At 46.0% G+C, this 15,000-nt stretch overlaps 1 protein-coding gene across 1 annotated transcript in view; it reads right to left on the reverse strand.

The window, feature by feature from the left end:
• Positions 1 to 3,843: 3,843 nt before the first annotated feature.
• Positions 3,844 to 15,000, reverse strand: part of rassf7a (Ras association domain family member 7a) — a 31,367-nt gene continuing 20,210 nt past the window's right edge. The window contains exons 2-6 of the mRNA XM_083655071.1: positions 12,276 to 12,474; positions 10,096 to 11,036; positions 7,229 to 7,403; positions 6,229 to 6,336; positions 3,844 to 4,139 (exon numbers count right to left, since the gene is read on the reverse strand). Coding sequence (XP_083511197.1) covers positions 4,108 to 4,139; positions 6,229 to 6,336; positions 7,229 to 7,403; positions 10,096 to 11,036; positions 12,276 to 12,378 — 1,359 coding nt within the window. The 5' untranslated portion in view covers positions 12,379 to 12,474 and the 3' untranslated portion in view covers positions 3,844 to 4,107. The remainder of the gene's footprint in view (positions 4,140 to 6,228; positions 6,337 to 7,228; positions 7,404 to 10,095; positions 11,037 to 12,275; positions 12,475 to 15,000) is intronic.

Consider the following 15,000-nt stretch of genomic DNA (forward strand, 5'->3'; position numbering starts at 1 on the left):
CATTCGTAACCCGCTACAACACACATTGTCCGCCTCCAACAGCAACTGTCGCATCACATGGTTTATTTAAGGCGGAAGGGACATTTGTCACGTCGGCATTTGCGATAAATAATCGTCCAGGACGGGAAACTATCAACGCCAAAATGGTTCATTCTAATGTACGACGTGCAAAACTGAACGCGCCGCACCCCAACTATAACTCAAAAAATCGACTTAACACACTGGGTGTGCAGAGACCGCCTCCTGAGTGTTTCCATTGGTCAATTGTCTTTGATGGGCGGGGCATTTAAATCAATCTAGGCAACCCACTGGTTATAAGTGATGCCAATTTCTTTCTAATTTGCATAAGCAGGTCAGGTTGCAGATGCAGGGGAGTGGGCAGGGTTGGGGTGTGCAATTGAACTCAACTTCTGCGTCGGTGTACACTGTATTCCTAAAATGCACCTAACTTTGATAACGAACTATGATTTATTTTTGGAGAAAAAACATTTTCACTGTTTGGCATACTATACAGGCTCCATGTCGGGGTCAGTAAGCCTACAATATTTCTTTCTTTTAAAAACAATCTTCCAAAAGAAAACTTGGGACTGGGTAAGTAGCTCCTTATCTACCATAATTCTTTATTCCGCCAAGGAGGTGTTGATGCATATCTAAAAATGTCTACGATACAGATTGCATTAGCTTTTTATCGTAATTATTGTCTATTTTGGAACTTGTTCATGACAGGTGAGATTGAAAACATGCCAAATATTTCAGAAAAGCAAATTCAGCTAGTCTAGAATTTTGATATCATGAACCAATAGCCAACTGACATTTCTAATAGTAACACATTTACTTTCGTTCATCATCATTTTAAGATGTTTTTTTTTTATAGATGTGTACTCTATATTTTTTAATCTATCCAAACTATTCCAGCTATAATGACATGAAAATGAGATACTATTCGCTTATGTAATTCTGGTTGATGTATTACTGTATTGTTACACATCTTTTGTGCATATTGCTCCCCAGATCATGTTGCTCGGGTTGGCGCTATAGATCTAAAAGCAGGTGAGCCACTGACTAACGCACATTGTGCCAGTTCCCAGTTCCACTGTGCGTGTGACAGCGGCTAACCTGGTTTTGGGAAAACCTCCCTCACACACTTGGCCCGTTCAAGACCAGCCACAGCCGGACAAGGCCCCAGCAGTTCATCATGTCCTATGCACATTGTTGGGATAGGTCTGCTCTGCCCACGATGCCTGCCCTCCCTCCTCCCAGTGGTCTCCGTGTGTACTGTAGCCTACTGTATTACTTAGATGTAGGCTACAGCCAGCTTATAATTGCCTTATTATGGAGCTACCTGTCAAGACTGCTGGTGAGTCTTTTAGTTTCTGTTTGGTTTAGTAAAAGATAATCATCCACATCATTATCATCATCATTGTCCTATAACTCACTTGCTCCCAAAGGGGGGATTGGGGGGGTTCTTGAGGAGTTTCCAGTGGGTCCTCTGGCAATAAATGGAGAATGACCATAATTTCACTCTAATTTGATTTGAGACAGTGAGGGAATGATTTAGCAATGATTGTTCTGAGGTTTCACACTGTTATCTCGTCACCAACTATTAAAAGCAGGCTGGGAGTCTGTGATCTAATGTGCATCTAAATGATTTAAGACCCCCTGCTGTATCCTGTATCCATCTGTACCATTTGTGTGTATGTAAAAAGTATTCCTAGTGTCAAGTAAATGTTTGTGCTCAAATCAATTCTGGCATATCAGCTGTCTTATTTTCTGTTTCACCATTTAAAGCCATCACATGGTGTGGGTGAGGACGCTTTACTGCCTGTGGGATATTGTGACTCAATGTGACACAGAGGAACATAAGTGCAGTGTGTCAGACTCATTAACTTGTATGATGGGTATTCATCATCATAATGTGCACTCTTCACATCAAGAGGGCACACCCTGCACTCTATGCAATCATATCAGTTAGTGATCTACACAGCAATATTTTATGTCTTTGAATCGAAAAGTGGTTAAAATTCAGCTTCGGGACCCCTTTCCTCACTCAATCTGGCCCATCCAAAGTAGATTTGTAGGGGCATTGTACTTATGAGCAAAAATAATTCCCTCGGCGTGGTGTCCTGAAACATCGCCATAATCTGTTAATGTTCTCCTGTTGATGAGAGTGGCATCCTCAGGGGTTAGAATTTAAGTGGGTGAGGTTGCATGTGTATCGCTCTGCATATCTGCATCACTGAACAGAATAGCCCATGTGCAAACGGAGTCTATCAAAGGCGGTGGCCTAATGGTTATATCTAAATGTTAAAGATAAAGAGAGATAAAGTTCAGATAAAACTTCACTGACCTACATTTCAGCAATATAGTGGCCTATATATTTTCTCTCCATCATCAGTCTTTTCCCCCCTACTTCTCATTAAAGTGGTCACATGACCTGAGCATTGTCAGTGAGACCCTACTATTGTCCAGCATCTCTGTCAGTGAGTGTATGCTAGTTGGTGAGAAAATCAAAGAGAAATCCACTGTAGTTTGACTTGTGTATGTGTGCTAGCCCACAGGTTCACAGCTAGGCGTCAGCAGAGTTGCACCAGGCCACAGGCTTGTCCAGACACTAGGAACTTGCAAGGATTTGAAGCTTAACTAACCCCTGCCAAGCCAGACAGCTTCCAATCTTATCTCTGTAATCCAATTGTACATGATTAATCTTACTATCAAAACACTCCCTCTCATGTATTTACGTCTCTTTAATTCTAAACTCATAGTGAGGAGTTAACATCATAAGAGATGATCAAAAAATAAAAAAGCCATCTATTGATATATGTGTATATAGATAGAAATGTAAATATATACATGCTTGGCTTGTGATTCTACCTGACAAGCCTATTTATAGCGCTCCACAGGGTCTGGGTGCTGGGTTAGCCAGAGCGCTGGGGAAGTTCACGTCACTCAGCAGCACGGCCAGCCGGGCCAGGCCAGCATATTTACTCTCCAGGGTAAACAAACAGGCAGGAAGTGGAGAAGGAAAGTGGAATGTGTAACGTGGAAGCCCAGAGTTGTGTAATGGTGGCGCGCGTTTGTCCTTTTCGTTCCAGGCTGATCTTTATCACACACACATTTAGGGGCCAGCAAGTAACAAAAAGACACGTTGGTTTCTTTTCACATTAAAGAAAGAGGAAGTTAGAGTGAAGATGCCACGCTTCACATTATGACGGACGCATAGGAGGGGCATCAAAACTATCCAAGCATGTGCATTTAAATCTCTATAGGTTGCTCTTCAGGCTTCTCAGATGGTCACAGCCAGGTCAGCAGTCTGGTCCTGTGTCTTCTTGGCAGCAGGTGAAGTTATGCTTTATAGCTACTGTACTGTGCCACCTAACCCATGACAGCAGCAGCTGGTGACGCCAGGATGTTTGCCCCATTTCCCCCTGCACCCGAGGACGCACTTTGCCAACACTTTCTGCAAGCCACCTGTGAACACTGCCTTTGAAAAGACTGTGCTACATGACAGGACGCACTGTACCACGAGTAATGAGGAGAGCATACATTTTTCAGTGCCTATAATATATTCATAATTTCATTTCACATAGGGGTTTTCATAGAACTGGGATTTTTATAAAGTGTGTGTACACTGGCATGTTAATTATTCACTGCGGGTTATTCCTGATGCACTGCACCTCGGCTCCACTCCCTTTTAATGTATCAGTCAACCAAGAAGATAATAATAGGATGTGGTTCCATGAAAAGGGTATAGAGAAGTAAGTGGTAATAAAATATAAATAAAGGTCAAATAAATAAAATAAAATAAAATAAAAGACAATTGCACCAACAGTTACCTAAAACACAATGCACATATTGTTTTTTTTTTATTACATTTAAATACAGTCATCGTAATAATTGCTCTAAGTCAAAGTTTCCTCCTACATTATTTTACATTTCTTACATACAGTGTTTACAGTAGCAAAATGCTGTAAATATATTTGTCTTACATATATACAGTATGTATATAATAGTAGATTGGATAATGACAATGGTTACAAAGAAAGGGGTTAAATATGAGGTGACGGTGACAGAACAGTGAACATGTTTCCCTTGGCCCTGCGGTCCGTTTTATCTCCAGGACGACTCTCGGGATGTCAGGACTGCAAGACACACAAACATAAGCGGGGGGTGATGATCCCTTTGCTTGGTTCGCTTTACAAAACACTTTTTCAGCTAAGGTACGGCAGAAGAGACCTGGGTCAATATTCTCGCATGCCTATGAGGAACAGACGTTGTCCCAGATCACTGACACACAAGACCAGCAGATATTAGGTAATTTCTAGGGAGGCACCAATATTTTTGGCCGATACCGATAACCGGTATTCACAGATGTCGATAATGATTTGTATAAAACCAAGTTTATATGATAAATAAATTTGGCACATACTGAAAAACACATGTAAACACTGTGGATTTGAAAAAGGAATGGCTTTCTTTATTTCCAAAACATTTGGAAAAGCCCATAAATCATACATTTACCCTAATTGTTTCCTCTCAATATGACAATTTTGGCCGATACCGACCGATATTAATATTGTTGCTATTTTGCTCATCAGACCAATAGATATATTAAAAAAATTATTGAAGAAAATATAATATAATATAAAAAAAAAACACCAACATCGGCCGATACCAATGATTGCAGATATAAGGTGCATCCCTAGATATTTCCTTTACCCTCTAGTGAGGTTGTGGGCTGTGATTGAAATAATTTGACAATCTGATCATAGATCAGATCAAAAACCAGTGTTCTGGGACAGTATTTGTTCCAAGCATGCCTCTACAACAAGTACTGCGATGCCTGGAGACTCCAGAGTGAGGAGAGGTTGTATGATCCCACAATTTAAGAAACACCGCACAGCAAATCGGAAGGAGAGAGCGCACTCAACACACACACACATCGTTTGACCTGTCGGCGTGATGGAGAAAAATATGGTGAAGTGCTGCTAAGTGCTATAAATATTGCTTTAGGGCTGTTTGTATCATCAATTATGGATAATGGGAACAAAGAAGCCCAAACTCAATAATCACATAATGTTTATTATTAGGATTTAGGTGAGTAAGCTCAAACTAAATCTGCAGTATGCACCGAGGCACAATGCAAGTTATGACAGGTCAAACGTCAGGTGTGATGACGGAAAAGAACCAGGGGCATCCATCCCAACTGAGGAAAAGAAAAAAATAACGACATCTCGACACACCGTGGCCCTTTCCCACTACTTTTGAAATGTATTCCTTCTATTATGGCGCTTGACTAAAATAGATTGGCTAAAGTGATAAGCCCCGCCCCCGCACAACTTCAAAATACAACAGAAAGATACATTTCTCTCAAGTGGAATAAGGGCCAAGGCTTCACACAGGAAGAGAATGGGACAGTGCAATACATTTTGCAGAGCCCTCTGTGAAAGGCTCTTGCTCTTTGGAAATCAAGCGTCACCAAAGTACAAGGCATTGTATAGATATACCCCCCTTACATAGAAATCATATCCATACATAAAAGGCAAACTTAAATGGCATTGGTCTCTTATCTTTCCATGTCACAGTATAAAACCACCACCACCACTACAATCAGAATGTCTGTTACAGCCATTCCCCAGTGCGGAGTGTTACATGGTACAGTAATACAGCTTATTTATAGTGATAAGCAGCTGGCGATAGAAGGTTGTTGAGTTGAGGGTGGGAAGGTCACTCTAAGTCACAGAGGGGAATTAGGAAGGGGTTCTCAGCTGCATGAAAGTAAAACCAGAGCAGCTACTGTTAGTCCAGAAGTCAACAGTGAGAGAGAGAGGAGAGAACACACAGGGCAGGTAGACACAGAGAATTAAGATCAAGCTTAGAAATCATAAAGGGGTAAAGTAACAGGGACTAGAATAGAAGAGGATGTGGATCTACAGCAGATTAAATGGACTGTAAAGGAAGTTAGGGAGGACAGGAATCAGCAGAGAGTTAGGTGCGACAGACAGTCTGTCAGCCAGGGGATTTCCTTTAGAGGAGGAGAAGCTGCTGAGAAGGAGACCCTCCACCATGCAGACGCCTCCACTACCCGACGCCAGAGTGAGAGCAGGCGGCTGTAGCAGTAACGTATGAACCAAACCAAGCCGGGACTGAAAGTAGGGAGGGCAAGGGGCTGTGGGACCAGGGCAGGAGGGGAGAGGAGCAGGGGGCGGGGTGGGTCTCACACATACACACCCTCAGGGTTGAGACTGGACACCAGAGGGTTCTGCAGGTTGCGTGGATGGCCCAGGAACTGTTTGGCAGTGGGGCGAGGCGGCGACTCCAATGCAACAACACTGAGGCCTGGAGGGGAGAAAAGAGCGGTTTAGGGTGGTGATCATCAATGCATCAGTGTAGGGCTGCAACTAACGATTACTTTCATCATCGATTAATCTAGTCTGTTATTTTCTCGACTAATCGATTAGTCGTTTGGTCTATAAGATGTCACAAAATGGTGAACATGTCGATCACTGTTCCCCCAAAGCCCAAGATGACATCCTCAAAAGTCTTATTTTGTCCTGACCAACAGTCCACAACCCAACGATAATCAGTTTCTAGATTCTAGTAGACTCAAGAAACCAGAAAATCGTCACATTTAAAAAGCTGGAATGAGAGAATTCTAGCATTTGTTTCTTAACATCTTTGTCTAAACGATTAATCGATTATAATAATAAAAAGTTGGCCATTAGTTTTTGGTCGATCGGCTACTCGATTAATTGCCCCTCACTGATTCCCACACAATGTAAATGTGCGATACTATACTACTATGTCAATATCTGCAATTCATGTGCCATACAAAGCTTATTGCTGCTGCTACCTCTCATGCAGCCTGTACATATCTTGTTAAATTGCACACAAAAAAAAGCTACCACACTTGCTTGTTAATACTGTTTATATCCTTATATCTGTTAATATCTTTGAATATTTTTATATATTTTATATCTTATATTTTTTAGATTGATTTTTTATTATATATTTATATCTTGTATATTTCTCTTGTATAATTTATCGTGTTCCTATGTATGTTAATTGTGCACCAATCACACCAAGTCAATTTCCTTGTATGTGGAAACTGGCGAAAAAAAGAATTCTATTATATTCTGTTCTATAGTCTAATCATTGCAGCTCTACATCGATGTACAACAGTATGTCTGCTTTTATTTCCATGTTTGTCTCTGTCCGTTTAGGTCCATACCTCCGTTCCTGTAGCTCTCCTGCAGTAGATGTGCCAGCTCTAGCTGATCCAGGTGCTCCTGGAGGTCTGTGCGTGAGTGGCTGTGTGCTGGCAGCACACCTGCCTGTTGAATAAACTGCTGCAGGTTACACTGCCTCAACTCCTTATTCAGCTCCTCCAGCTCCTCCTGCCTGGCCTGGGAGAGAGAGGGAGAGAGAGAGAGAGAGAGAGAGAGAGCAGGGGGCAGAAAGTCAGTTTGTGGGCTCATCTCAGTCAAAACCTACTCACTAAACCTTGACATCTTGTATCAGTGTGAATGGATGTAGATGTAGCCTTTCAAACAAATGGCATGAGCCTAATATATGTGTCTTAATTAACAGCAGGTGTAATACTGAATTGCCTGGTTTTTAATCACAGTAGACATAATTGGACATCGACACCACAGCAGCATTTTATTAAGCACAACTATGTTAGCCCATAATTACTTTGTAAATTCAGTCTCTTTTGGCCATGAGGGGGCAGCAGTCTACAACACTAGCGCTGGTGGAAAGCATCTCCTCCTATCATTCATCACCAGACCTTTCAGCAACACTGAATCATCCAAGTCTCGCAACTGCCTGTAGCCTCCTGACTCCATCACATTCCAAAAGCCTGCGGCACAGCTATGGGGGGGATACGATAACAATGCACATGACATTTGTCTGTTGCATTTCAAAGTTGTCTTGTGAACAAGACGCCAGAGGGAAAGATATGCATCAGCTGTGATTATTGATAAGGTGGAGTGCAGAGAGAAGCTCCGGCGTCGAGACTCTGGCATCGCCCTTACACCCCCTAGATTAAACTTTGATGCACACAAACAGGCCGGTCAATCAGCCCTAATCGACTATGCATTTGTGCTTAATCGATGTGTCTGCACAGGACAGGAGCAGCAGCGGCTTGCCAGCCAGGGGTCTAGATGCTGGTGTGAGGCAGCAGCCTCCTGAGGCGTTTCACACCTGCAGGTCTGTCTCCATTAGCCTAATGACAGGAGGGCTGTGCTCATCACCACCAACCCTTAAAGCAACAACACTCTGCTGGCAGGCGTGCCTCAACCCATCGAATCAGTCACCCGACAGTGTCGAGCAGACACCTCTTGCCATGAAGGAACAATGAATGGAGCTTTATGACACCGTCTTCTATTACCAGTGTTGACATACACAAAAAAAACATATTTGGCATGCAACTTGTTCCAGGCGCCAACTGCCTGGGTGGTAAATCTTACTGATTAAGAAGAGCTACGTGATGACGGACGGGCAGGATACAGTAATGCATACTGTGTCATTGTGTCAAAACCGCAGGCTCCTTTCTGTATCTACCGATTCTAGTGATTGCATCCCTCACATGCAACTTGGCCACAACACAGTCCCTCTGTTCCACAACAGCCTGTCCTAAGCTTCATAGACCATGCAGGCACTCAAATCCGTTTCGAGGCAAACACTCTCCTGTTAAGATGATGGACTCATTTCCTTTGTTTTCATCAGTGTTGTAGCCAATGGCACACAGCAATTACTTGGACCACAGTGGGATGGGAATAGAATGGGATGCAATGGTCTAACAGTCTCGACGGTCTTTCCTAATGAACACTGTGGCAAATGCCCAAACTAAAAGATTACAAACTTTCAGGAACATTGACTACAAACATTTCCACTGTGCGCTCTATTTCCTCGCAACAAAACGGTGGAAGCTACACCATCAACCAGACCACAATAATAGAGATATCATTTTCTTCACTCCTCTGGGTGGAACTAGTCTGTGGATAACTCCAGGCTCAGGTTTCATGTGGCTTACTGTATGAGGAAACTTGAGTTTCACTTCAAACTGGGTTAGGCTTTTATTTGCGAGGATACAGCACACAACATTCATGCAGTATCTATGACAACAACCACCAAATGTAAACGAACAAACAATGACACCACAAACCACAACAAGTTGAGGCTGATCCAATAAAAGGGGCATTCTCCTCGGAAACAATCCTCTTTATTCTCATTCTTCCATATACAGATACAAGGATATGTAGATACTGTCAATGTAATATAAACACCATGAGTCACCACGTGCTATGAACTCACAGAATAGATCCTACCTGCCAAACCGGTTCGGCTAGACTTAAATTAAAACAGCGCCTCCAACAATTTGCTCCAACATATTCATACAAGGTAGGATTTGAGTATACAGCATTCATGTTATCATGATTTCTTGTATAAATATTCATGAATTTCTTAATTCATCACAGTAAATGATGTTTCCTTTTTATCATTATTTCTGAGTGTGTCTGCCAGGGTTGTAGTCAAGTCACTATATCTGACAGAGTCTGAGTCGAGACTCGAGTCCCCAGTGTTCGAGACGAGTCCGAGTCAGTCACCAAAGAAGAATTCGAGTTGAGTCCCCATTACCTGAGTCCACGTCTGGAGTTACTGAACATGAGCATGAATCCACAGTGTAGGTGGAACACATGTGCCTGTCCTTGCATGAAATTGAATACTGTCATGGTATTAATATAGCTAACAATATCTCATCTCATGTCAAATTACCAAAGAAACGAACGAAAACAAAATATAGTGTTTATCAATTAACAAGTCCAAGTTCTCGTCTCCAACATCTGAGTCAGAATGCAGGAACGCTCAAGTCCAAGTCCGAGTCATCAGTGCTCAAGTCCAAGTCCAAGTCCTGAAAATGAGTCCAGGACTCTGACTCAACTACAACACTGGTGGGTGTGTCTGCTGCTGTGTGCAGGTAGGAGAGGGATACAGTGCATAGGATAGGTAGAAGAGGGTCTGTAATACACCTCTCTAGTGACAGCACAAGTGGACTCACAGCCCTCTCTCCAGAACCCTGACCTCTCTCCTTACCTGCAGCAGAGACTCGGTCTTCCCCAGAGACTTGTCAGCCTCAGATAGCTGCGTCTCCAGCTCCGTCGCATGCCTCTCCCGGCTCTGCAGCTCTGACTTCACAGCGTCGAGGGACTCCTCGGGCCTGTTGGCTCTCCCGGCTCGCAGCCCGTCTGCTTGACTCTCCCGTTGTATCTCTTGCTCCAGCTGAGCGGAGCGAACCGAAAAGTCGTGGAGCCGCCGCCCGCAGTCGTCCATCTTGGTGTGGAGCTCCCCGAGCCTTCTCCTCATTCCTCGCTCCCTCTCCGCTTCCCCTTGTAGCTCCTCCTCCCAGAACTGCTCGTGGGCCAGCTCGCCCTGGTTCCTCCGCACCGCTATCTCCAGAGCGTCCATCTCTTCCTGGAAGCGTGCATCAGAGACTGGGGAGGGACAGGGGGATGGGGAGGGACGCTCGCAGGCACGTGACTCCCTCTCTAGTACTTCTAACTGGGCCTCGATGGCCCTCAGTCTCTCCTGTTGTTGAAGAACCTGCCGGAAGACCTCCTCTTTGGACGGGCCTGCAGGTGGTGAGGGCGAGGGGGATGGCACATGATGGGATACAGGGCTGGGGGAAGGGGAGGGGGAGGCTCTCTGCTCCGGGGAGTCCCGAGGAGACCTCCTGAACTGCTTGACTTTGCTTCTCGGAGAGGTGGATGGACCCAGGTTGAAGGTGAGAGCCTTCTTGGGCTGGTTGCGTTTGGGAGGCTCTGGCTCTGGATGCTTGGGCAAGGGCACAGGGGTTGCTCTGTCTTGTTTAGACCCAGGTCCGTCACTGCTGCTAGGGCCAGTGCGGCGCAGGAAGAACTGAACTTCGCTGCCATGTTGGCCTAGCTTAGCCAGAGACTCCAGAGGCCTCTCTGTGGCCAGCAGCTGCCTCTCCGTGTCCCGAAGACGCTGGATTAGAACATAACGACCCGTCTGACCTGGGGAGAGAGAGAGTGTCAGGACAAAGAAACAGAACCAATGCTACACACACCAAAGCACCTTATCTGAAATACCGCCATATTACCTTGAAAGAAAAAATAAGAGCTGCATGACTCCACTAGTCTTTCTCAAAAATAATATTGCCAAAATCCAATCTGTCTGAGAAGTTCCTTGTGAGAGCTTTATTACCCTTCAGTCTATTTATGGCTGTGAGTTTGTCTCATCCCAACAGGTTCCACACAAGTCATGATGAGTGAGAACATGACATCAGGCACGTTATGTGCCTGATGTCTCTCGCTCCTTACCACTGAGAATGGGAATAAAAGGCTGCTGTATAAGACTCACACAACATATAAAAATGATCAAATAAACTGAAGGTTCCACAAGGGTCCTGAAATTAGGACAAACCCTCCCTAATGACTTGGCAGGCAGCTCACTCATGGAAGGAGAGTGCTAAATCTGGAGTTGAGTTGTTCAATGCAGCGTATGGCTTGAGTACAGCCTGAGGATACAGAGACGTATGGCTTGAGTACAGCCTGAGGATACAGAGACGTATGGCTTGAGTACAGCCTGAGGATACAGAGACGTATGGCTTGAGTACAGCCTGAGGATACAGAGACGTATGACTTGAGTACAGCCTGAGGATACAGAGACGTATGGCTTGAGTACAGCCTGAGGATACAGGTACGTATGGCTTGAGTACAGCCTGAGGATACAGAGACGTATGGCTTGAGTACAGCCTGAGGATACAGAGACGTATGGCTTGAGTACAGCCTGAGGATACAGAGACGTATGGCTTGAGTACAGCCTGAGGATACAGAGACGTATGGCTTGAGTACAGCCTGAGGATACAGAGATGTATGGCTTGAGTACAGCCTGAGGATACAGGCACGTATGGCTTGAGTACAGCCTGAGGATACAGAGACGTATGGCTTGAGTACAGCCTGAGGATACAGGGACGGAGCACCGGCTCCATTCCAAACTGACCACCAGGCACTCCAGGAGACTAGCACTTCATTTAGGTCAGTAGAGAATGAAAAGGTAACGCAAAACAGGATTACTGCAACTCCAACATGTACAGGTAATGTTGTTATGCCTGCATTAAGTTCTCATGGCATCGCTCAGTTATATACTCAGTTATATACTCAGTGGATCAAGGAGACAAACAAGGTGCACAGTGTGAAATCAGAACACGGTGACGATGATTTCAGAGCAGGAAGTGAGCTTAAGGTACTCACCAATGGCCTGGGCCAGAGCGATGACCACATCCTGGCAGGAAGTCTCCTCCGATAGGCCGCACACCACCCGCACCACTCCGTCCACCCACACTTTAAGCTCCATGTGGGACCGGGCAGGGCAGGGTGAGGGCTAAGACGCTTTTCAGATCAGATCAGCTCGGCTCGGCTTGATGCAGCTCAACTCTGCATGGCACTGACTCTGTAAGAGATGGACAGAAGAAAAAGACCGGTCAGAGATGTGTCTCTGTCTCAATGCTGATCTTGATTTCCAGTTGTGTTGGCAAGGGGGTAACATGCAGCTAGTGAAGTACAGTTTGGAACTAATTCCACATGAAAAACCAAAGCCATAACTAACAAAGTAAACGTTTTACATCGTTGTAGATCATGACGTAATCCCACCCCACCGTATGAGGGTATGATGCAACATGTTGCTAATTTAAACACACAAGCCATCGTCAGCTGTGGCATACACAGCACCCCTTCTTATTAGCCATCTTCTGCTGAACATCCAGGGTGCCAGTTTCTACACCAAACACTACTGACGTCAATTGTGATGTGCTGAGAGCATCGCCGACTTGAAACCCAGTGGGTAGAAGAGTGAAGCCTTTTGTGAAGTTGCCAGTGGTTAGTTAACAGCCCCAGTAGTATCTTGTGGACCTGGGAGCATAAATGCCAATCTGTAACCCAATTAATCGCTCTGCTACCCTCCTTCAAAGCCGTTACGATAGCTTACCGCCGAGGGGAACGGACAGGGAAACTGGAGCAACTCGAGTGTGTCCGTGGTTGGGAGAGGATGTTTGTGTGTGTAGAAACAGAGAGGCAGAACACATGCATGTGTGAGTGAGAGTGTGAGTCTCTCTGTGTGTTTGATCCCTCTCAGCAGGACCAGAACTGGCTCTCATCAGCCTTCAGAGAATGGAGCAGCAGGTCGCCTAGCAGGAGCAGGTTTTTGCTGGTTTAACCCGGTCATTATGTTCAGCGCTCCCTCCGTCTGTACTTTGACGCCCTATGCTTCAAAACGAGGTAATAATATACCGCAGCGCTCATAAAAAGCAAAAGGCCTCGGGCGGTAAGAGGGAGGACTATCTATGGAACTTGGCAAAGTAAACACAACTTTGTAGCCTAGGTGGGTAAAAGACAACCTGCAGTCAGGCAGATGGCGTTCTCTTTCTGTCCGTCTCTCCGGTTCTCAATGGGAGGTGTTTAACGCTGAGCCCCTCCATTACCTTGCCCTGGCTGCCTATAGGACGAATCAGCGTGACATCACAACCACCCAGAAATGCGGAACCCCGCAGCAGTTAACGAGTATGAGTTGTGCCAAGCAAACATTAATCTATCTATTATTATTATATATAGATTTGGCATTGTGGACTGTTTTCTGTCTCTGTTTAAATTTGTGTCCCACTCAGTGATGTCATAAATCACTGATGATGTCATAAGTGATGTCATCAGTGATGTCACTTGAGCAATTGTGCATTGCGACATCACTGATGTCATCAGTGACATCATCAGCATTGTGACATCACTGATGATGTCATCATTAAGGGCAATAACATTTTGGGAGCAAAATGTTGCGTGCCCCGTGGGCGCCAATAGAGGAGGTGAGGCCACGCAGCAGCTGAGCTGTGGGCGAGGCCGCACAGCGGCCGAGCTGCATATGCGAGCTGCAGGGCAAGCTCGGCGAGCTGCAGGGCGGGCGATGCAAGCCTAGGCATCGAGCGCACAAGATGCCTAGTGCGCGAGATGCCTAGTATCTCAAAAACTATCACATCGCTTATATTTTTACATTCTGAGTGAGAGCAGAAATAGCTCAAGAGTCTGATGTAGCCTATACACTGCATGTCGTGTTAAAGTTGTGTGAACTGTCGCAGTTTTTAAAATAAGTGAATTTAGTAAACATCACAGCCGGCTAGAGTGAGACACTCAAGGGTGGCTCAGGGTCCCATTATAAAATTACCCGTTTCCACCCAGTGATGCCGTTTGTTTACCAAAATGCTGATCAGCTGATCCCTCGGCTGCCTATCAGGGAGCTGCTTTGGAGGAATGCACTGACTTCATCTGCCAGCCGGAAGAATTGCTGCTTTTCTTAACAAAGCCCCGACCCTGCCCTGCTCGCCCCCTCCTCTGACCCTGCCCTGCTCGCCCCCTCCTCTGCCTGCTCGCCCCCTCCTCTGACCCTGTCCTGCTCACCCCCTCCTCTGACCCTGCCCTGCTCACCCCCTCCTCTGACCCTGCCCTGCTCACCCCTTCCTCTGACCCTGCCCTGCTTGCCCCCTCCTCTGACCCTGCCCTGCTCACCCCCTCCTCTGACCCTGCCCTGCTCACCCCCTCCTCTGACCCTGCTCACCCCCTCCTCTGACCCTGCCCTGCTCACCCCCTCCTCTGACCCTGCCCTGCTCACCCCCTCCTCTGACCCTGCCCTGCTCACCCCCTCCTCTGACCCTGCCCTGTTCACCCCCTCCTCTGACCCTGCCCTGTTCACCCCCTCCTCTGACCCTGCCCTGCTCGCCCCCTCCTCTGACCCTGCCCTGCTCGCCCCCTCCTCTGACCCTGCCCTGCTCACCCCTTCCTCTGACCCTGCCCTGCTCACCCCCTCCTCTGACCCTGCCCTGCTCGCCCCCTCCTCTGACCCTGCCCTGCTCACCCCCTCCTCTGACCCTGCCCTGCTCACCCCCTCCTCTGACCCTGCCCTGCTCGCCCCTTCCTCTGACCCTGCCCTGCTCGC

The sequence above is a fragment of the Poromitra crassiceps genome, assembly GCF_964638095.1.
Source record: "Poromitra crassiceps genome assembly, chromosome: 18".
Classification (NCBI taxonomy): domain Eukaryota; kingdom Metazoa; phylum Chordata; class Actinopteri; order Beryciformes; family Melamphaidae; genus Poromitra; species Poromitra crassiceps.